We start from the raw sequence: 24,407 nt of genomic DNA, 5'->3' as shown, positions 1-24,407 counted from the left end.
TTGGAAAACGTTTAACGTTTACAATGCTATAATTATGAACGAAAGAAATCTGACCACGAGCTCAACCTAATTCAGACACCAATAACCTATCTTGTACTTTATTTCTAATGCTAAATGAATTCAATTATGTACTTTTCAAACAATAAATATTTAGATATTATTATATTAGTTATTGGCCTCGATTCCTGCAGACACCTCCTTATTTTATTTTAAGTTATACTCGTCATTTTCTTATCCACCGAAAATATTTTTTTTTATGATTTTATATTTTAGATTTGATATATTTTCTTCAATAAAAGCGGTTAAAAATAAATGATAAAGAAAAATGGGTTGATTATTTAATCATCTTAGACTGGCTTCTATTTCTAGATGAGCATCTCCCTAGCGTGATCCCGTTTTTACATGGTCCGCTTACCTAACCTGAAGATTTGACAGGTCCGGTTTTTTTACAGAAGCGACTGTCTGACTTTCCAACCCGCGAAGGGAAAACCTGCCCAATACAGGTTAGGTCAGACCTTCGAAAATGCATTTCTCGGGAATGTGGGTGTTTATGTTTTCCTTCACCGCTGAGCACGTGCTAATCATATATGATCCAAACATGAATTCGAAAACAAATTCGACAATTCGGCTTAGGCCTGTGCTGGATTCGAACCTTGCACCTCAAAGTGAAAGGCAAGCGTTCTACCAACTAGGCTACTACGGCTGCGCATTTTATAAATTTATCTTTGACCACTTTGACCCAGTCAATCTAATCATACAATTAAAATGTACAACACGTGTTATTTCAATGCTAAGGCTTGTGCAATGTCAAATAGCTTTAGTTGTAAGGTTTTCCCCATGTTTTTCCAACTAAGAGTAATTTTCTTCATAACTTGGCGATTACTCGAACGACTAATCACATATAACCACACTATTTATCTAATTGGTTTATATGTCGTGACCTTAGAATGATCTTAGAATTGATCATTTCATGATGTGCTCGATCATTTCATGAAATGGCCATATTTCATGAAATAGAATATCACACGTTGGCCACATAATTGATGTAGTTTGGCAAATCAATGAACACAAAACGTTTAACGATATGAGCGACTAAATGCATGATTACTTCATGATATGGCCAAACGTTGGCAATCATATCGTAAAATTAGTAACATTATCCACCGGTAGAGGCGCTGGTGTCGATTATATTTAAAACTTATTATAATCGATAAATCCATATAATTGTCTAATTTTCCATATCGAATGTACATAATTTTGAACCTAAGAAATTAATCGACTATTCGCATTTTTATTACACCACATAGCATGGACACCGCCTACATTAACGATATGGCCAAACGTTGATTGAAATATCATTAAACATTGACGTTTCAACGATATGGTTAACTAAAGTTGGCTATTTCATGAAATGGTCGAACACATCATGAAATAATCAATTCTACGATCTAGCCACGACATATATATGGGTGGTAGTGACATCGTAACGAATACTCAGGGGGATGATTCAGACCATGATTCTGAGTTAATATCAAGTGGAATTTTCCGTCAAATAAGAATCATGGTCTGAATCATCCCTCAAAGTTTTGATTACGATATCACTAACACCCTGTATACCTACACTGCCTACCCCTTAGGGAATACAGGTGTGATACTGTGTACTTATCTTTGTTGTTATCATCTTCTGGTACCAAAAGTACAATACCCGCATATTTGCCATAAAGTCAAGGTTAACATCGCAAACTTTCAAGGGCGCGATGACTTCACAGAATAGATAATGAAAATTTAAAGCTAATCTAAACCTTGTTAGTTACTCGAACATGTAGTGTTTTCCGGCTGTTTTTCACTCTTATCTTAATTGAAAATGCGTGATAAATATACATATTTGTGCGAAAAACAATGTCGATACTCTAATGAACGCATACTCGCTTGGCGTCGTTAGGGCGCTTACAGACCGACGATCCGCATAACCCGGCATATGTATATGTGTGTCGTAGATTTTACCTAAATAAACTTTTTTATTATTATTATTTGTATGTCGTTTCCATGTCTCGGGCCTACGGAGTCCCGGACTTTTGGAAGGCGTGCGTGGGGCCGAAGCCAACACGTAGAGGCCCCTTAAGACAGTTTAATCTAAATGTGGTGTGACACCAACCGGCGATTATCCCTGTATGCACTATGGGAGTGCACCCAAAGACAATCCCCGGTTCGTGTAGGACTATTGCAGATTATGGGAACAAAGGGAACTGGGCTATTGGGTTGGGGGTTAGTGGACCGGATACTGGGGCTATGGGGGACTATGGCGCCTGCTCGACCAATGTTGGTAAACATGGATAAAATGAGATTATTATTCTTATTTTTGTACATAATTTTACTAAGTATTTTACTATTTCCCACCGGCGGTGCTTAGCAGTTTAGGAAAACATCGTGCGGAAAAAATAAGATGATCCGTGCTTCAGTAGGCACGTTAAGCCGTTACTACTTACTGATGTAAGTAAGTAGTCGTTACATGAGCCGTGTCAGGGGTCTTTGGTGGCTCAATAGTAACCCTGACACCAGGGTTGATGAGTTTGGTAATTCACCTCACAACCCACACGATAGAAGAAGACGAATTTTAGCTGGAGTGTATGGAGAACTGTCAAAATTTAGGAATACTGAATAATGCTGCCGCCTTCATTTGAACTTCTAGTTTTTATCCCACTCAGTCATCTACGGGGCCGTCCATTAAGCATGTGATGTTTTTTTGGCATTTTTACCCCCCCCCTGGTGATACATGGTGAGGTTCAAGACTCCCTCTCCCCCTGCCCTATCCTATATCGCGTGTATTTTCAGTGCCTACCAAAATAATTGCACGAAACGCCGCTTTTCGGTTCAGTATCGCGCGTTTGCCGAAAAAATAAACACTCGTGATATATTACTACACCCCCCTCTCCCCTTATGATATTTCGTGATTTTTTCATGGACCCCTTCCCCCCCTCTCGAGTCTCGCATGATTAATGGACGGCCCCTACCCTAAAACAGCAGTACCACCATTCCAAAAAGATCTTACTTCCATTTTTAGAAATAAGTTTGTAATTACAATGTTCACTTCTACTGTTATACTAATACTTATATCTAAAATAAATGATTTCTATTCTATTACTATTACAGTTATAATTGTCTATGCTTGTATGAGTGCTTGTACGAAGTTGTATGAACGCACAAACCGCGTGTATGATCGGAGAAAGACCGTCGTTATGCCACGGGGAAACTATGAATTATGGATTTAATCAAGTGGGCTGTTTCTTACTGCGAAAAGTGGGGCTTGTGCTCAACCGTGGAACGGCTGATCAATAATAAATGCTACCCGTGGCAGGAATTGATTGATTAATAGTATTAGGGAAATTGTGTTAAGTAGCTGTTTGGTATTGAAAGAATGATCAGGGGCTCTAAAATGGCCACATTTTTGCAATTCATCTAAAAAAGCAATATTGCTATTGCTTCGATGTGGCTTTTTAACCCCCCAATGGCAAGCGCTGAGAGCGCTCACCCGGTTGATGAACTACAGAACAATATACTAATTATAAAATTAAAAAAGATTTTTTAATTTTAACAGCCTCCGTGGTCTAGTGGTAAGAGCTTTAGGCTCATGATCTGGAGGTCCGGGTACGATTCCCGATGGGGACATTGTCGAAATCACTTTGTGAGACTGTCCTTTGTTTGGTAAGGACTTTTCAGGCTTGAATCACCTGATTATCCGAAAAAGTAAGTTGAAATATAGTAAATTAAAAAAAGTTTATAATTTTTATCTACTTTATAGCATAAAGAAAAGGTTTTACAATTTCCAAGACATTACGTCTATAGCCATAGCCGTGATCCCAACTGTGAGAGGGTTTGTTTGTGTTTCTGTGAAAGAGGGTGTGTTAGTCATATTATGAATGAAGGGTCAATGACCCGTGGGTGGTCGATGTCCATGAAAGTGCGACATAATTCTAGCCACTTTTCAAACAGTCTGTCACTCCCACAGTGACAGTAACATCACAACATGCTATGCTCCAATTCCTTCGCTTTTCTACGAGGTCGCGTGCGGCGGTTCAAGGCAGCAGCTAATAGAATTACTGATAATACACTAAGCCGATTGTAATGACGTTTGTGACAGATTAGCTTAGGTGAGGTTGGTTAGATGGGGGGGGGATCTGGGGTAGGCGATGATATTCAAAGTAAAAAATAAAATGATTATTAATGTTATCGACAGCACTATGGTCCGAACCAGTTGCAAACGAGAACCTACCTATTATTAATTATGTTCATAGGAAACAAACTTATTTATTTTATAAATATTAATAGTTTGTAGGGTATTTGGAAATTTAAAATTATTATTGTACCTTTACTTTTATTATGTATGGACTTGTCATTGTTCCGTGTGAAGGAAATCTAGCTCTGTCTAAAAATTGTATATAAAAATTGTGTGACGAAGTAAAAGACGATTATAGTGAAAAGTGCTCATTTTATTAAAGTACCGATGCGACCACTAGACGTGCGCAAAGATCCCTGTGCCTAAATCACAATTAAGCAGTGATCAGGATATGTAGTGCCATTTGCGAGATTTGTCATAATATGGATTTACCTCCCAAATCTTGAATCTCGAATTTTAACACATTATTCGAATATTTATTTTTATTTTCTGAATTATTTTCATAACTTGTATATTACGTTGACCAAATTGGAGATGTCCTTGGAAAAGGTTTAGTACGATCTACTCTGAACCGGCGTGCGTGTATGAAGCGATTGATGAATGTGGAGGAAGCAAGAGAAGTGTGTCAGGATCGAAGCAAATGGAATTCTATAGTCTCTGCTTACCCCGGTGGGAAATAGACGTGAGTTTATGTATTTATGTATGTATACTATGTATTCGTATTGTGTTTTGTTTATAATGTTTCATCCCGTAATTTTTATTTATTTATATTTCTTTCATCCCAAAATAAAATTGTCATGTCCCTAGCGTTACGAGTTTCCCGTTTTCTAATGGTACTAATGGACCTGACCTAACCTTCGACATACTTATTGTCTTCACATATTAAAAATAATACAATTATGAATATATGCCGAAACGGTTCCACCTCAGCATAATGCCATAGCCTAGACTATGACGCTGATTTTCAGTTGGAACCGGTAAGAAGGTTAGGTAGGTCCCAGGTTCAAATCCCGGTGGGGACATATCACGAAAATCACTTTGTGATCCCTAGTTTGGTAAGGACATTACAGGCTGATCACCTGATTGTCCGAAAGTAAGATGATCCGTGCTTCGGAGGGCACGTTAAGCCGTTGGTCCCGGCTATTAGCCGTAAAAACACTTCCACCAACCCGCATTGAAATTAAATTTACAAGAGCTTAATATATATTTTTCATGCTTTCCAAAAGTTGCAATATACATAATAATATAAAGACTCAAACGTATAAAAGCCGTTTTCATTACCTAGTAACATGACCGGATCTACCTATGGGCTGATTGGGGTGCAGCCCAGGGCCCCGGGGTTACAAGGGGCCCCCAGATCCCGCTTAAAAGTAGACCATAATTTGAAAAAAAAAATGTCTGTTAAAATATTTTTTGCTATTAGTTGAGTATTAATATAGGCCCCCAAGTAGTTTCAGCCCAGGGCCCCACAAATTCACGATCCGGCCATGCCTAGTAAGTTGTCTATGTAGAACTAGCCTGATTATATACAGTGATATGTCGGTGAAATAATATTGGTCTCTCTACAATCATACACTGCGAATCGCGAAGTGTGACCATGTAATATGTTGACGGGGATATTATGCGGTTTTATGCTAAATGTGTGTTATCAACGAGTGCGAGCTACGGTGGCAGTGCTTTTGAAATTGTCAGGATAAAGGCAACGTCAACGCAATATTGTAATTTGACATTTACGCATACAAAAGTAAGTGCGCAATGTCGACAAAATGTCAAATATCAATATAGCTTCTTTAGGTGAACGGCCTCCGTGGTCCAGTGGTTTGAGCGTTGGGCTCACGATCCGGAGGACCCGGGTTCAAATCCCTGTGGGCACATATCAAAAATCCCTTTGTGAGTTAGTTTGGTTAGATCCTTATAGGCTGATGACCTGATTGTCCGAAAGTAAGACGATCCATGCTTGGGAAGGCACGTTAAGCTGTTGGTCCCGGTTATTACTTACTGGTATAAGTACGTAGTCGTTACATGAACCATGTCAGGGGCCTTTGGCGACTCAATAGTAAGACAGTATCCCTGACACCAGGGCTGATGGGGTTGGTAACCCACACGATAGAAGAAATAGAATTGCGTCAATGTGACCTTTTTAGAACCCTTATTTAATTTAAATACGGAAGATGTTTTTTGTACGATTCGGGTTCTAAACCACTGAGTGACTTTAATGGGTTTGAATGAGTGTTTGGAGGATAATATGGTTACCAGGATTTATGCCCGATTAATTGCAATAGCCGTTGATCCCGGCTGCATTAGCAGTCATTAATAACCACCAATCCGCACTGGGCCCGCGTGGCGGTTTCTCTCCCGATCTCCCTATCCATCAATAGGGAAGGCCCGTGCCCCAGCAGTGGGGACGTTAATGGGCTGGTGATGATGAATTGCAATAGGTTAGCTCCCCATCCGCTTCTTTTCCCCGGCTGTACAGGTTGTGAGAAGCTGCAGTGGCTTTAGGCGGATGAAACGTTCGTTATGTAAAAAATGACGATTCAAAGTGTAACTATGTTACCTGCTGAATAAATATACAGGGTGTTAGTGACATCGTAACGAAAACTTTGAGGGGTGATTGAGGCCATGATTCTGAGTTGATATCAAGTGAATTTTTCCGTCGCAAAAGTATGGAACTGAAAATAATCTAAAAAAAAAAAACAAAAAAATTCATGAATATTCAGACCGGAAATTCCACTTGATATCAACTCAGAATCATGGTCTGAACCACCCCCCTCAGTATTCGTTACGGTGTCACTAACACCCATACCTATTTGTATGGCTACTTTATGTACTTGTGCGGGGTGTAAGTGACATCGTAACGAATACTGAAGGGGATGGTTCAGCTGATTATTCTGAGTTAATATCAAGTGGAATTTTCCATCGCAAAAGTATATAACTGAAAATAATAAAAACTTGATATTAACTCGGAATCATGGTCTGAATCATCCCCCTGATTATTTGTTACGATGTCACTAACACCCTGTATTTTTGAATTTGAATTACAGTATGGGACTTAAACATAGCTGGCGTAGATTAGGTGTATATTCTATGTATACACCAATGCGTACCCATTCGGGGATACAACATAGCATGTTATATTAACATTACCCTCAGGCCTGTTGTCTTAAACGTTGTACCGGGTGAGAGCCTTCAGCGCTCCCCGTTTGTCCGGCCAAGTAGTTAATGCCATCTGCGGCAAATCTACAATAAGTCACGTCTAAAAATAATATGTTAACATGGTAAATGGTAACGGTGGATAATTTTTTAAACTATGACCAGTATGGTGACCATAAAACCAACAAAAATACGGACATTAAACTGAGCAATATGATGTACCCACTTTAGGACTCTGTCGCACTAACATATTTGACATTTAGTGAGACTTACAGTTCAATTTGTCAAAAAAGTTAATGTGACATGGTACCAAACTGTATACATATTAATGCTCGTGACCGTACAGTAGATTCACGGTCAAGAGTATTTTATTGCACTTTCCAATAACGAACTAAACTTGTTAGCATAAAAACCACATTACTTTGACTACTTAAGCCCGTGTTTTAGTCTGTGGTTTGTAATTGTATTGTAAAGAACATTTTTAATAACATGAAGAACCGTTTAAATCTACATAAGTATTATGTTATGTACAATGTCACAGTGACTTGACTTTGAGACTTGAGGAGCATGGCATAAAGTATAATAAAGAATAATACTACGTATAGAACGGCAACTCTCCGCTCCCCACCAGCGTCTGAGCTAGGTTCACCTCACCCCCTCGAACATAGTTTAGACTTGAATCGTGAAGGCTGCGCGCGGACCGTTGTTTTTATTTTTAATCAGTTTACTTTATATGTAAGCTCTTCTTGGTCTTCCCCTTCCTCTCTTTTCTTCTTGTTCATGGAACTGATTAAAGAAAAGGTTAACGTCGTGTCTTATAGGGAAGTCAAGGAATTGGCCTTTGATAGACTGGAATGGAAAATGCTACACCGACAAGAGCGTGGCTCTTAAATTGATGATGATGATGTAAACATATAAAAATATGTTCTAATTTTAATTACTTACTGAAAAATATGACAATGGCCAACCTTATCAAGTTCTATACGCATACACACACATCACACCCGAAATCCCTAATGGGGTGGGCTATAGCCATAGAATAAGGAATACTACGAATAGAACGGCAACTCTCCGCTCCCCACCAGCGGCTGAGCTAGATTTACCATACCCCTCACCAGTCTTAAAAAAATAAATAATTGTTGCTTGTATTTGGAACAGATACGTATATAATATGTTGCTACCTATATTGCTTCTATTTAAACAGAATAAAAATAGGTGGAAGATGTGTTATGCCTGAGTGTAATAACAAGGGTTAAAAGATGCATAATGTATGTTATCCATGAAATTAGAAGGTTAAACGAAGGCAAATCTGTACAGCGCCATCTATATATTTTTGGGGAACGTACCCTGAAAATTCCCTCATTATACTACATTGTATCAATAATGCTTCTTTCATCATAATGTACTATAAACAGCGACTTCCAATATTGAAAACCGTATATTACCTACGTATTGAGAAATGTTGTTCCAAGTTTAAATTCACAACAGTCGGCCTCACTGTCGGCGCGTGCGCCGGAATGCTGCTATCTTGAGCGTTATCATTATCATTTACTTTGTTGTTACTAAATAATTGATATTAAGTAAGTAGGTATTTGTTTTATTGATTGTTTTATTGTGTATTTAGCCGTGAGCCGTATTAGCCCAGTGGGTAGCACGCTTGCCACTCACGAGCGTTTTAACTATAAGGCCTCAAACTGGATGACAGCGGCAGCGGCGCGGGGAGCGGCGCGGCGGCCGCTGTTCCGTTCTCGATGCCAGCCGGGCAGATCGCGCGGTGTTGCGGCGGTATAGGGTTGTGTCTCAAATGAACGCGATGTCGAAACGACGACAACACATTTTCGATTGTAGTTCTTTTATTTCGTACGATTTATTATGGGCAAAAGAAGACCTATAATGAACAAAGGATGCAAAAAGGCGAGTTTCAACAAAATTACCACGACCAAAGATAACATCCAGACAAATTCTATGATTATACACGAATGACTGTGGAGACTTTTGATTATATTTTGGAAGCTATAAATTCCGATTTAGAATCTAGTTACAATCAAAAGCTTCTATTATTATTATTGCGTATGGCAGACAAAAATAAAATATCCTGCATGGATCATATACCCAGCTAAAGCTCCCCTAACCAAGCTTCTATAGGTATTCTTTCTATATTCAAATCGTTTTTTATTTCTTCCCATAACTGATTAATGATTCTAATACTTTAGGTACTTAATTACAAAATTAAATTAGGACTAGAAAAAGTTGTTACTTTGTTGTTAAGTTGTTACTTCAATGATTAAAAAGTATCTGTTATAGATAAAACAGTTTTTTTTTATTCGAGGAACAGACGTGAAGAAGATATCTATTTTATCTGCATACAATTCGTAAGTAGTAAACAACGTATGTACTAATAGATATAAGTAAAAATCTTTCAGCAGCCGTAGTGTGGTAGGCGCGACAACATATATATCGCGGGCTATATCCGAGAGAAACGGCGTACGCTGTCTTCTGCCAGTGCGAGTCAATTAGACACTGGAATGCATTTCCATCCCCTTGCTTGAGCAGCGCCCCGCTTTGGTCTTGTGAGCAGTTATGAGCTTCAAACCGATGTACACACTGAACTTAATACAAAGAAAACTTAGGTGATCAACCGCGATTAAAGAATTAGCCAAGCAATAGTAGGTCAAGAGTACTATAGCATACTCGAGCATGTATGTAGATTTGATGCGAGTGGAACAAGCCAATGTGAGTCAGGATTACTCAGGATCGTAGTAAGGAGAATTCTGTGGTATCTATCTACCCCAATAAGAAATCTTTAAATATACTCCGCACACATGTTGGCCGAAGTAAAGATAACCTGTCCAGGTGGGGTTTTATCAACGGATCGGACCTGGGCTGCGTGTGTGGTGTTACGCCACAGACTATGCCTCATCTAACATCTTGCCCCGCGTGCCCTGATACCTGTACGCGAGAGGAGCTGATGAATGCCACCGAAAATGCTGTCCGCATAGCAAAATACTGGGTTGAAAACATCTGAATGCCATCGAAACGACAAGAAGAAGAAGAATAAGAAATAGGCGTAATCTTATGTATGTATGTGTAAACAAGACTACCGCGTGTCCAGTTAATTCGTCCAGTTTATTTTTTATAGATAAACATCATAATGTCTATCAATACACACACACAGGCACACGCACACGCACCCGCACACGCACACGCACACGCACACGCACACGCACACACACACACACACACACACACACACACACACACACACACACGAGCATACCGTACTGGTTAGTTTTTAATTATTATTATTATTATTTTTTATTTATTTTTTTGCTATTCTGTTTTTAGTTCTTATCCTTTATTTTTTTTTAATGTATTATTTCTCTTTTGAGTTGTTATGTAACATGTGTAACATACTACGTGCTATAATGCACTTAATTAATTAGTATAGCACTTTACATAGTTCAGAGGGGGGGAGCCTGGTGAACTGTAATACGGGTTTCGAGCCCAGTACAGACACCAGCTCTCTCAAAGGTATTCTTTTAAAACATTTTGTACCCATTAGTTATTAACTGATCCTTTGTAGAGAGAGGAATAAATAAATAAATAAAAAAATAAATAGTTGAAGGCAGCATTTGTCGCGTCGCGCAGCTATACTACGGCGTAATAAAATATAATAAAACTAATCCCTCCATTTAGGTCAATCACTCCTTATCTACGAGCTACTAATTAAAACCAACAGGTGACTTACGACACTACTCATATCGCGATAACTAGTGATGTTACAACGTGAAAACTCTTTGTCGATTAGTACTTGATCCTCGAATCCTGATTGCGAATAAAAAATATGAATTTGAATTTTAGAATTTGAATAGATTTTTTTTTGTTTTGTATTATATTAATTAGTTACTGAGTTATATTAGTTAGTTATTCTAGTGCATTAACTGTTTAATATTTAAAACCCATGTTTACTGCTCGAGTCTCGTTACATTGAAACATACAATTTAATAGGCCAGATTTTTATCCTATTATAATCTCCTTTTAAGTAGGTAATTGTATAATCTCAACACTTCGCGATCCAAATTTTATAACTCGATAAAATAGTGCCACAGAATATCACTAAAAGATAGCTGAGTAAACAGTGTTGTGTGACATCAGTGTTTAATTAATTATTAGTCACTTCGCAGTGTGACTGAAATTCCGGTTTTGACGTAGCATTTCAGTGTTGTAAGTGACGGTATTCATTGTTAAATTAAAAGTTGTATGGCGTCAAAATGTCACAGTTTAACGTGTATACCTTTTGAATGAGAAAGGTTAGATTAAAGTAGATTAGATTTTTTAGTTTAGGTATCAAATAGTACTTGATCAGGTACTAGACGTGTATATGAACGTTAAGTAATCGGGTCCGCCATTTTGACGCTAATAAGTCAAGGGACAAATTGCGAAAAAAATTTTTTTTTGCAGGAGTGGAGTAACGATAATTTAATACTAACTAATATTAGTGGTAGGATTTTGTCACTTTAGAATATAGTCCTTCAAAAAATATATATTGTGTTTGCTTGTTTCAGATCGCTTGGTGCAAAGTGAATAAAAAAGTAAAAAGTGAAAAAATATGTGTCACAAATGAGTAAAGTGTATATAAACGAAATTTTTGTGTAAAATAAAAATAATTATTGTTGAAATTAGCATCAAAACGGAAAAGCGTTAACAAAATAAAAACCTTTGTGCAATAATTTCCTTAAAACTTACTTAAAACCAAAACCAAACCAAAAAATCAACCTCTAATAAAACTGTAAACGCCAAAGTGAAAAAGTGTCAGTAAAAGTAATCATTAGTGCTACTATATTTAAAACCTCTATAACGATGTCTAAGTGAAAAAAAAATCGTGTTCACCAAAGTTCATCAATCAAAGTGAAATAGATAAAGTTTCGTCAGTTTTCATCGAAGTTCATCAACATTCATCAGTGAGTCATAGTGTCTATGATGAGTTGGGAGTATGGGTGACACGATGCACAAGACTTGCGTCAGGGTCAACTCTGCTGATGACGACGAGGAGAGGGATATCATTGAAGATGATCTGCCCAAGAAGAACCCTTTTATACGGGTAAGTGTTATATATAGATACATCCTTAGATTCTCTGATATAAAAGTTTCTTAAAGGAAGCAGAATATTCTTCCTTTTTTAACCAACAATCTTTATATTTGGGTTTAGTAATAGAAATAACATTTTATTTTTATTAGGTATATTTTTATTTAGGAAGATTAACAGCTAAATAGGACAGTAAATAACGCAAGGATATACTAGCAAAAGGCCCACTTCTCGAAATAACAACTGCGCCGTAACGTTCAAAAAGCTAAGTGATTAAAACGACTATGCAATTTATTTATGTCTACATGAGAATTTGTAGGTAGTTTATTTACATAAAAAAAACTAAAGTTAATTTTGTATATTATTTAAGAATAAGTACTTAGTGTAACTTGTTTTTATTTTAAGAATCCCAATAATTGGCCATTTTGAGAATAAATCGAATCCAAACAATACGACTCAGAGTAGGTGATCATTATTTTGTGTTTGCATAACGATTACGAGCTCTAGGTACCTTTAAAAATACATAACAACTTTGCTTTTCCCTGAGAAAATTTTCCTGCCTTCTAGAAAAGTTTCACTATCCGCTTTAAAGGAAGGCAGTCTGGTCACTAATCACTAACTTTTACTCGCATACCTGCATTCCTGCAACACTAGGTACTTTGACCGACACGGAATGACCGTCTAACAACTATTACGAAGAGAAAATAGTACGTAGGTATAGTATGTACGGTCACGAGCATTAATATGTATACACTTTGGTACCAAGTCACATTATCTTTTTTGACAAATTAAACCGAAAGTCTCATTAAATGTCAAATATGATAGTGCGACAGGGTTCTAAAGTGGGTACATGATATTGCTCATGACTGTACGGTCACGAGCATTAATATGTATACACTTTGGTACCATGTCACATTAACTTTTTTGACAAATTGAACTGTAAGTCTCACTAAATGTCAAAATATATGTTAGTGCGACAGAGTCCTAAAATGGGTACATTATATTGCTCATGACTGTACACACCATCTAATTTTATTTTAAGTTATACCTGTCTTGTTCTTATCCACCAAAAAGAAAAGAAACGGACAGTCGACAAGCATAAAATTTATGGAACACACGTCAATTCTACGCAGAAATTTGAAAACCCCTACCAAAATTTTATATTGGGTAATAACCCGACAGAATTAAGTTAACAGCACACGTCGAACGAGTTACATATTATTATAAAATTAAGCCTCACAAATTAATATAATGATCCAGATTTCTACAGCCAGTTCCTAATTTTATTTTAAGTTATACCCGTCATAAACCTAGCTCAGACACTGTTTAGGAGCGGAGAGTTGCCGTTCTGTACATACGTAGTATTATTCCTTTTTCTATGGCTCTGCCCACCCCATTAGGGCTTACGGGTGTGAGTTTATTACGTATCTCAGTTAAGGAGAAGTAAATATATAACTACTTCTTAACTTTTATAATGACTATACATGAGACTGAGAAATCATTACGCAAAATACACTTAGCTATTCTATTCTAAACAATGTTTTAATTAATTACGTTTAATAATTACTTATAGCAAGTAGTTACATTCATATTAAGATTGTGTTCTGCATCCATACTTCTTCTTTTATCGTGTGAGTTGTAAGGTGCAGTACCAACCTCATCAACCCTGGTGTCAGGGTTATTATTGAGCCTCCAAAGTCCCCTGACATGACTCATGTAACGACTGCGTACTTACATCAGTAAGTAGTAACCGGGACCAACGGCTTAACGTACCTCCCGAAGCACGGATTGTCTTACTTTCGGACAATCAGGTGATCGCCTTGCAATTTCCTAATCAAATTAGGGATCACAAAGTGATTTTTTGTGATATGTCCCCACCGGGATTCGAACCCGGGGCCTCCAGATCCTTTAGCGGACCCTGTGAAAAACCCTTTTGTTTTCGGAGATGATGGTAAGAATGACCAAGAGAATTTATACTCGGTGCATTCAGTACACGTGATAAAAGCGGTTCTAGAAGTGCCTCGAGCGATATCATAATGAGTGTGTCGTCTTGGTATCGTACTAATTGCATTTTAATCTGATACGCAATTAAAGCCGAGATTCTTAACGCGTACAGTCATGAGCAATATAATGTACCCACTTTAGGACACTGGCCCCGATTCCTGCAGACACCGCCTAATTTTATTTTAAGTTATATCCGTCATTTTCATATCCGTCGAAAAGGAAAGGGACGGATGATTCACAGCTCTTAATTTTAGGAAGAATGAGTAAATGAACGTGTCAGGTTATTGACTGATGTAAAATTTTTAGACGGTTGGTTTAGATTTGTGCTTAAAATTGACGTGTGTTCCATAAATTTTATGCTTGTCGATTACCCGTCCCTTTCCTTTTCGGCGGATAAGAAAATGACAGATATAACTTAAAATAAAATTAGATGGTATTTACAGGAATTAGCACCATTGTCACACTAACATATTTGACATTTAGTGAGACTTACAGTTCAATTTGTCAAAAAAGTTAATGTGACATGGTACCAAAGTGTATACATATTAATGCTCGTGACCGGACACATTTCTGACACGCTACGCAAACGTACATACGGATTAGGGAATGCATTCAGAAATCAGAATCATTTATTCAACGCAATTATCATGGATAAACTTGTTGAACGTCAATGTAACATTTTTGAATTTACGTCATTTCGCAAGGTGTTATGGCTGAGGAGAAGAAATGACAAGAAACTGCAACAGCAACACATCTTTTAAATCAATGAGGGGTATACATTACAAGTTTTTTAATAACTAGAAGAACACATTCCATTCCAGACATTTATATCATTTAGGTAGTCATTAATCCCTAATAACATCATAGAATAAGGAATAATACTACGTATAGAACGGCAACTCTCCGCTCCCCGCCAGCGGCTTACCTAGGTTTACCCCACCCCCCCTCGGTCTTACTTTAGTCTTCAATCGTATGGCGTCAGACGTGACATACAGATGCACGTGTACGATAACGTCAATATGTACCTAGTGTCTGTGTAAAATAAGGGTTTTTGTGTGAATAAAAAGGTCTTGGTCTTGTGAGAGAAGGCGCAGGTCGTGTCGTATCGGGAGGTGAAGGTTTTGGCGGGAAGAAGAGAGGAATGGCGATTACTCCGCCGACAAGAGCGCAGCTCTTAAATAGAGAGAGAGAAAAAGGTCTAACCTAAAGCTATTAGGTATAACTAAGACTTTCTTCCTAAGTCGAGTTTCGCAAAACATCAGACAATAATAATAAATATCAGCCGCAAATTCTCAGTGCGGCGCGGGCGCACATTGTGTGCCGTGTCAACAAAAACTAAGAAAGTGGGTCGATACCCGCCATCACAATCTCGGCCGAGATCGGTTAAATAATGAACAACGTGAACTTATATACTTACATGCATAAGACCACGCCTATTTCCTACTGGGGTAAGCAGAGACGACGGAATTTCACTTACTACGACCCTAAATCCACTTTCGTTTCTTCCACTCTCGCCAAAGTCGTCATGCTCGCCCGCCGGTTTAGAGTAATTACAAACAAAATATAATTGGTACAAAACGCAGCCTTATTCCGAAGGAAGCAATTTCTTCAAAGCAACCATCGGGAGACAACTCTATGCCTTATAAAGTGAAAATTAAATTGAAAAAATCGAGATGCGGGTTCACGTCCCGTCCGAGTCAGATTTGCTCTAACCTTCCTTCTATTAAATACTTCTGAACAACATAACATAAGCTCACAACTATATCCCAATTGGGGTAGGCAGAGGTACATCCATCACAAGATGAATTATTAACTACCCACACCTCACCGAGCTTTCTGTTAGACCAACGTTATAGGAGGTGAGCCGTATCGCCGTCTATAATGGTCGAGCCAACTGTGTTAGTGAAAATCTGCAATTAATATAAATTAATAACTCATTGGTTCAAGTCCGGTACCAAATATTTCTAAAACTATATTATATCAAGGCAAGCGTGCTTACTAATCTAAAGCATTAATCAACTTAATTAAATTCTTTCCTTTTCCCATGATTTGGAGTGCGTAGGCGTCACTTTTAAGTGGGAAGTATTACTCATAGGAGTTATGTTGTAATACGACAAAGCGAAGTAAATTGTCCCCTAGGAATAAGGTGAAAATCTACACGACTTGCATCCGTCCGATCATGTCCTATGCAGGGGTAGTTTTCGCTCACGCAAGTCCCTCTCAAATCCACCGTCTAAAAAAAATGTGATACAACTTTAATTTTGTCTCTTTTACTTTTTTACACCTACTCAACAGCTGATCGGATTTTGATTTCATTTCTTTTCAGTCCACCTCTTAACACATCGAAATGACGTAGATTCGAAAATGTTAAATTGACCTTCAATAAGTGTTATGATAATTACGTTAAATAAATGATTCTGATTTCTGATTCTATAAGGAACTTTTCGCAGTTTAAGGTAGGAAGCTAAAAATTGGTAAGTACATTAGGAAAGAACAATTATAACAATTATAAACAATTGTTTGTAAAAACAAGCAGTCTATGTTGCGCGAGCAACTTCGTTGGGTGTCGCAGTTGATTATACTTGTCTTTAGTATAAGATGTACTAGTATAATAAGTGGGATTAATGTCGGGACAAACCCTTTTAGGGTTTTCCGATGTTAACTATAAATAAAATAAAATAAATAAAACGAGTGAAGCCGCGGATAAAAACTAGTAAGGAATAAAAACTTCGTGTAGAACTGCAACTCTCCGCTCTCCACTAGCGACTGAGATAGGTTTACTTCAAACCCCCCCCCCCCCCCCCCACCCCGCCCATCAGTCTTACTTTAGTCTTCAATCGTATGACGCCAGACGTCACACACACAGCTGCGCGTGTACGATAACGTCAATGTGTGGTGTCTGTGTGTTTAATTATAGGCTCACAAGGGTCTTAGTGTTATGAAAAATGACACAATTTAGTGAAAGTGCAACATTTGGGAAGTTAGCGTTATTTGGTGAACCAGCCATTGTTTCTGTATAGTAATTGTAACGAAACTGTATGAGAAACTTTCTATTACAATAGGACTGCGATAGGTATGTAGCCTTCGACTAGTTGGAGTATAAAATATAAAAATAAAATTTAGCTTTGTCAATAATGGAAAAGCAAAGGGAACTATGCCCATGCAGCCATGTCTTTTGTTTTTTTTTCTTGATGTTGATTAATGAAATGATGAAAGATGATGACGATGAATAATGAAACCTAAGCCCCCACCCTCGGAGTAGACTCCTACTCCGAACCCCAAACAAATTAACTCAAAAGTCCGCATAAACTTTCGAGTTAAGAAGCGGCTTGTTGGCACAAAGCGAAAATAGATAAGTACTTTTTGTTTATTGAATATTCCGATATAATAATCACTATCGCGTATGTTTTCCGACTCGATGCGATCATTAACTACGAAACACCACTTCGTATAATTATTTAGATTATTCAATAAAGAAAACAACCGTCCCGTTCCCGCCAAAAAGACAGAATACGCAGTAACAGTTTATTTTCTTTTTTTTTATATTTGCTCCTTAACAGTTTCTTCTTGACAGGTAGTTGTCACTTTGACATAAGGTGTTTTTTAATACACGCTCAGGCAACGTAACGAATACTGAGGGGTATGTTTCAGCTCATGATTCTGAGTTAATATCAAGTGGAATTTTCCGTTGCAAAATTCATGATTTTTTGTCGATGTCACTCACACTCTGTATAGAATCTCTATTTGGTCAAAATATTGTCACCATTGCAAAGAGTATCTCCTGCGATTCATCATTGCGTAACTTCTTACTCATTGTATAATTATAATACTAATTTTATCTAATTGTCCTATTGTATTCTTTGAAATGATAACAGGCAGTAGATTAACAATAGCATGAAAATTAAGACTTTAATGAATTAATATTTCTTTGCTTTATAAATATTCATAGATAATTGAAATCCACATTCCCAAGAAATGCGTTTCGGAGGTATGTGACCTAACCTGTATTGGGCTGGTTTTCCCTTCGCGGTTTGAAAGGTCAGACAGGCAGTCGCTTCTGTAAAAACCGGACCTGTCTAATCTTTAGGTTAAGTAAGGAGATGATGATGAATTGATATTGGTGCTAATTCCTGTAAATACCATCTAATTTTATTTTAGGTTATATCTGTCATTTTCTTATCCGCCGAAAAGGAAAGGGACGGGTAATCGACAAGCATAAAATTTATGGAACACACGTCAATTTTAAGCACAAATCTAAAACAACCGTCTAAAAATTCGCCCGGGTTATTCATTTATTTACTCATTCTTCCTAAAATTAAGAGCTGTCAATCATCCGTCCCTTTCCTTTTCGGCGGATAAGAAAATGACAGGTATAACTTAAAGTAAAATTAAGAGATGTCTGCAGGAATCGGGGCCATCATGTGGTTTCCAAGATTTGTGCCCGGTTAATGGCAATAGATTCGCCCTCTATTACATAGCACTTAAACATAGCTGGCGATAAGTGGGTGTATACGTATATATTTTACACTTCTACCTACCCTTTTGGGGATACAAGCATGATGTTATAGATTATACTGAACTGTGAGTGAATAAAAAACATAGATCGCGTTCACCTGCTTATTTATAAGAGCTTGTCGTCTGTTTCTCTCGTGCGGGTTGTGAGGTCGATAACCAACCTCATCAACCCTGGTGTCAGGGTTATTATTGAGCCGCTAAAGCTCCCTGACATGGCTCATGTAACGACTACGCACTTAGTAAGTATTAACCGGGACCAACGGGTTTAACGTGCCAAACCACGGATTAATTTAATTTCTACCTTTGTTTTTTATGGAAATTGACGCGGGGCGGAAATTATCTATATTCTAATCCTGGATCTTTATCTTTTATCTGTATTCTTTATTCTATGACTAAATCATAAAATACACTGGCCTAAAAGTAACTACTACTGTTTTAAAATTATAATAACTTTGTAAGTACATAAGATAAACTTTCGAAATAAAAAGGCTCATGTAGTTAATGCCACTGCGGCAAATCTACAATAAGTCACGTCAAAAAAAAAACAGAAATAAAAAGGACTCGAAAACGAGTTTTTGTATATATTTTAAAAAGAAAGCTGGTAAAATTATTAAAAAAAAAACATTATAGTGTAGTAAATTAAAAAAGAAAAGTGTAGTAATTATTAATTACTTAGTTTTGCAGGCTAGTGTAAGTTAAGTATATGTAAGTATTTTACAAGTCGACCTAAGCCAGGAAATAAAATCCAGCGCGCTTAAGATTACTAAACATACTTCACCGGAGCAAGTTAATTGCAATGGTGTGGCATGCGACTGGGTCCCGCTTATTTATTCTGTGACCCCAATACGTTGCGCAAGCGTCGCAACGCCGACATAAAACTTGCTTCTAAGCTATCCTACTGCTTCAACTTAACTTTTTAACATTTGAGAGATAGACAAATACTTTATACTTACGACCACGATGTTAGCTAGCGAAATCAAAAATGACCAACTCAGTTTTTTTTTTTTACTTATTTGCCACAGATGACATTAACTACTACACCCGGTACGTGAGAGCCTTCAGCGCTCCCCATTTGTCCGGCCAAATAATATCTACAATAAGTCGCATTAAAAAACAAAATTTTAATATAAAATAAGCCATGTTAGTTACGTGTCTTTAGAAGACATTGACAATCTCTTTGAGGTGTCTTTAGTATTGCCAATATGGTCGGATTGAGCACCATTGTATGCAAAGTTGACCACCCACTGTCATGGAGTATGAAACACGCCTTTGAAGATTAATACTTGATTGAGCTCCCTACTTTGAGAAATTGGAATAAATTACCTTCTTCAATAAATAACATAACATAACCATGTGCACCCGAATGGGCACCAATGTATTTTATTTCATTTTTATTAATAATAATTAATTTAATTTAAATTTAATGTAATAAAGAACTTTTTATTTAATTTTATTTATTAGGACATTGATAATTTTATTTGATTTTATATAATTTTCATTTAATTTTAATTTTAATAATGGAATCTTATCTAATGTACTTATAATTATGGATATTATAATCTAAAATAAATAATTTGAATTGAATTAAATAACAATTTTTGCACGCACAGGAAATACAAATACAAAACAAAAGAGAAATAGAAAAAGTACTAACGTCGTTACTTATTAGCCTTTGAAAGAATTGGCCTTTGATAGATAAGAATGGAGAATGCTACACCTACAAGAGCGTGGCTCTTATATTAGTCTTCTCTTCATTGCGAGTCGATGGCGATCGAAACTAAATTTTTGCTGACCAATAATTGGCCACGCTTACGGCATTGTCAGTGGCTTCGTACAGGTAATAGATGTTATAATAAGAGCTGGCTCTGGTGATTTCGAATTTTTTGGCCCTGAAAAGGGCCTTTGTTTTTTCCCTGCATAGGGTCTTTTGTTTGGTCCTGATGACGACCGATCACATTGGATCGCCACCGTGGTGAAAGGATCGGCCAGTCTGCGTTACCGACTAAACCGTCCGCAGGCTGACTGACTGTCTTATATTAGTGATGTTATGTTTATATTACATCTGGGGGCTTAAAATACACAAAAAAATAAAACAATAGCAATAGTTAAAACTTATTTTCTATTGTATTGATACATTTCATTACATTGTGAGGTTCAATCTGCTTTTTCATTATTTATTAAGTAAAATGCGGTCAACGCCGCTGGTGGTACAATTACCAAGACAAATATTGTAATATTAATTAGTAAACCATATTGTATCACTGTTGGTTGATCCAAATAAATAAAAAAAATGGCCACATAGAAGCAATTCATCTAAGAAAGCAATGTTGCAATTTGACATTTGCGACATTTAAAAGTAAGTGCGCAATGCAAATAAATGTCAAATAGCAATATTGCTTTCTTAGATGAATTGCTTCGATGTGGCCATTTTAACCCCCAGGTGTCGCTACTGTTGAGTGTTCTTAAATTTTGACAGTCATTTGAGTAAAAAAAACATATTGTTTTCGTTATATTGAACAGTGCTAAGTGCACTAAAGCTTCATAAAACAGTCGCCGAGCACGCGACCTCGCCTCGACCTCTCTCAGTGGGAGCCTACCATTTACCAGCTGAATGCTGATACGCACCAGCTATGCGGTGGTTTGGAATCTTTATCTAGGATCTATATTGAAATATATACAGCCTCCTTGGTTTAGTTAGGACATTACAGGCTGATCACCTGATTGTCCGAAAGAAAGATGATCCGTGCTTCGGTAGGCACGTCAAGCCGTTGGTTCCGGTTACTTCTTACTGATGTAAGTTAGCAGTCGTTACATGAGCCATGTCAGGGGCCTTTGGCGGCTCAGTAGTAACTCTGACACCAGGGTTGATGGGGTTGGTAATTCACCTCACAACCCACACGATAGAAGAAGATTGAAATATAGGTGTTGATTCAAGTACACACTATCTAATTTTATTTTAAGTTATACCTGTCATTTTCTTATACGCTGAAAAGGAAAGGGACGGGCACGAAATTGATGGAACACACTTCAATTTTGTGCCCGTCCCTTTCCTTTTCAAAAATTCCCTCTTCGTCCCTTTCAAAAATTATTAAAATCAAAACTTAAAATTAAAATCAAAAATTCATTAATATTGAGTTGAAAATAAATATAATAATAAAATCCATTTAGAAGCCCCTTTCCGGCACTGGCACAGAGTACGTACATGTGACTACCCCAATTGGGATATTAGCTATTAGCTTATGTGTGTATGAGTAATAAATAAGTACATTGCCTCACTCATATTCCTGTGCTCGTACCTACAGCAAGCATTCGGTTTTCGAGAGGTAACTTATGGTATGTGGAAGTCCTTGACTGTATCACGTGCGCCACTGGAAGCGACTAGCGAGTATATAGGCTGTAAATGAAATCGTAACAAATACTGAGGGGGATGATTCGGCTCATGATTCTCAGTTGATATCAAGTGGAATTTTTCATCGCAAAAGTATAAAACTGATCTGAAAAGGCTGAAAAAAAAAATACTCTACATGAATTTTCCGACAGACAATTCCACTTGGTATCAACTCAGAATCATCAACCAGTTTTCATTGCGGTGTCACTAACACTCATACGTGCCCTTACTTGTAGGTCATACATGGTGTAAGTGACATCGTAACGAATACTGAGGGGGATGATTTGACATCAAGTGGAATTTTTCGTTGCATAAGTATGTAACTGAAAATTATAAAAACACTAGAAACATGAATTTTCGGACAGAGATTTTCATCCCCCAGTTTTCGTTGCGGTGTCACTCACACCCATACGTACGGTCACGAGCATTAATATGTATATGTCTTGGCCAGATCATAGAATTGACCATTTCATGAAATGATCGACCATTTCATGAAATGGTCGTATTTCATGAAATGGCCAACTTCAACTGACCATATCGTTTAAACGTCAGCGTTTAATGATATTTCCATCCACGTTTGGCCATATCATTAATGTAGGGTGTCCATGATAAGTGGTGTAATAAAAACGCGAAATAAGGTAGGAAATAATGTATTACTCTAGTACAAAGTACAAAAATGTTTAAAAGTCAAATAAAAATTAAAAAGTCATTTTCGATTAACGGAGTGTTGATGTAGTTGACATATACGCCGTAACTGCATCTCGCTTTGAAGTCGTCGTCATATTTTTTGACACTATTTCATGCCATTGGTCATCATTCAGTATACTTTTCGTGTGTAAGATAAACATACTGACGGCGTAGGGGTGGCCCAAGGGCCACCCCCGCCGCACCCTAACCTACCGTTATGCCTTGTAAAAATTATAAAAAAAGGATTATGATAATTTAAATTATGACAAAAACATTTATGCGTTTTAATAGAATCCCGTTTCAAGTAGTTAATGCCATCTGCGGCAAATCTACAATAAGTCACGTCAAAAAAAGAAACTTTACGGACAGTAGGATCGTCTATATTTTTCTTTTTTAAAATTAATATCTCTTCATTCGCAGTTTTAATTATATCATATTTTGAAATCCAATAATAGTCCATTGATTTACGTAGCGTGGTCACTCGACCTTCATTATTTGCCATATAACCTAAAAATAAAAATAAAGTTGCTGTCTACTGTTAATACGAGTTTTTCTTTTCACCTTAGTGTCAAAACATTGCTTCAATGCACTTTTATCTTGTATTTGCTCATTATTATTCGTATTATTCGCGTTCACACAAGAATAATTATTGTCCGCCGCCATTATGCAAAACATAAACAAAGCGACACCAGCGCCACTACCGGTGGATAATGTTACTATTTTACGATATGATCGCTAACGTTTGGCCATATCATGAAGTAATCATGCATTTAGTTGGTCATATCGTTAAACGTTTTGTGTTCATTGATCTGGCCAAGACACATCATGATGTGGCCAACGAATGTTGTTCTATTTCATGAAATACGACCATTTCATGAAATGGTCGATCATTTCATGAAATGATCAATTCTATGATATGGCCACGATATACACTTTGGTACCATGTCACATTAACTTTTTTGACAAATTGAACTGTAAGTCTCACCAAATGTCAAAAATATGTTAGTGCGACAGAGTCCTAAAGTGGGTACATTATATTGCTCATGACTGTACTCATAAAATCTTGGAGGCTGTTGTAGGAGTGTTAACTCTCCGGCTAATTGAGGGGAGGCTCATGCCTAACAGTGGAACGTAGGCTTTTTATGTGTTATGAGGCGTCGGCTTAGCGACGATACATAGATCGAAATAATTTCGCATGGACAGGAGGAGGACCCGGTGGTGTGATGGTTAACAGGCTCGTCCAGGGTTGACAAGAGCTAAAGGTTCAAGTGCGGCCAAGTCACTTCTTTTTCGATTCGAATTTTCTGTTATAATGATGTTATGTAATAGAGGTCGGGCCAATTGTCTTATTCTATACTTGGTTGGCTACTTTTTTATCCACTCAATCTTGTAAACAACAT

The 24,407-nt window shown here is 37.3% G+C and overlaps 1 protein-coding gene across 1 annotated transcript in view; it reads left to right on the top strand.

Moving 5' to 3' along the window:
- The window catches only part of LOC126376497 (rhophilin-2-B), a 144,869-nt gene that overhangs the window by 18,994 nt on the left and 101,468 nt on the right, over positions 1–24,407 (top strand). Inside the window, exon 2 of the mRNA XM_050023926.1 lies at positions 11,893–12,428. Within this exon, the coding sequence (XP_049879883.1) occupies positions 12,321–12,428 (108 nt within the window). The 5' untranslated portion in view covers positions 11,893–12,320. The remainder of the gene's footprint in view (positions 1–11,892; positions 12,429–24,407) is intronic.

This window comes from Pectinophora gossypiella, chromosome 21, assembly GCF_024362695.1.
Source record: "Pectinophora gossypiella chromosome 21, ilPecGoss1.1, whole genome shotgun sequence".
In the NCBI taxonomy this organism is placed as follows: Eukaryota; Metazoa; Arthropoda; class Insecta; order Lepidoptera; family Gelechiidae; genus Pectinophora; species Pectinophora gossypiella.
This window is presented reverse-complemented; position numbering and strand designations above follow the sequence as displayed.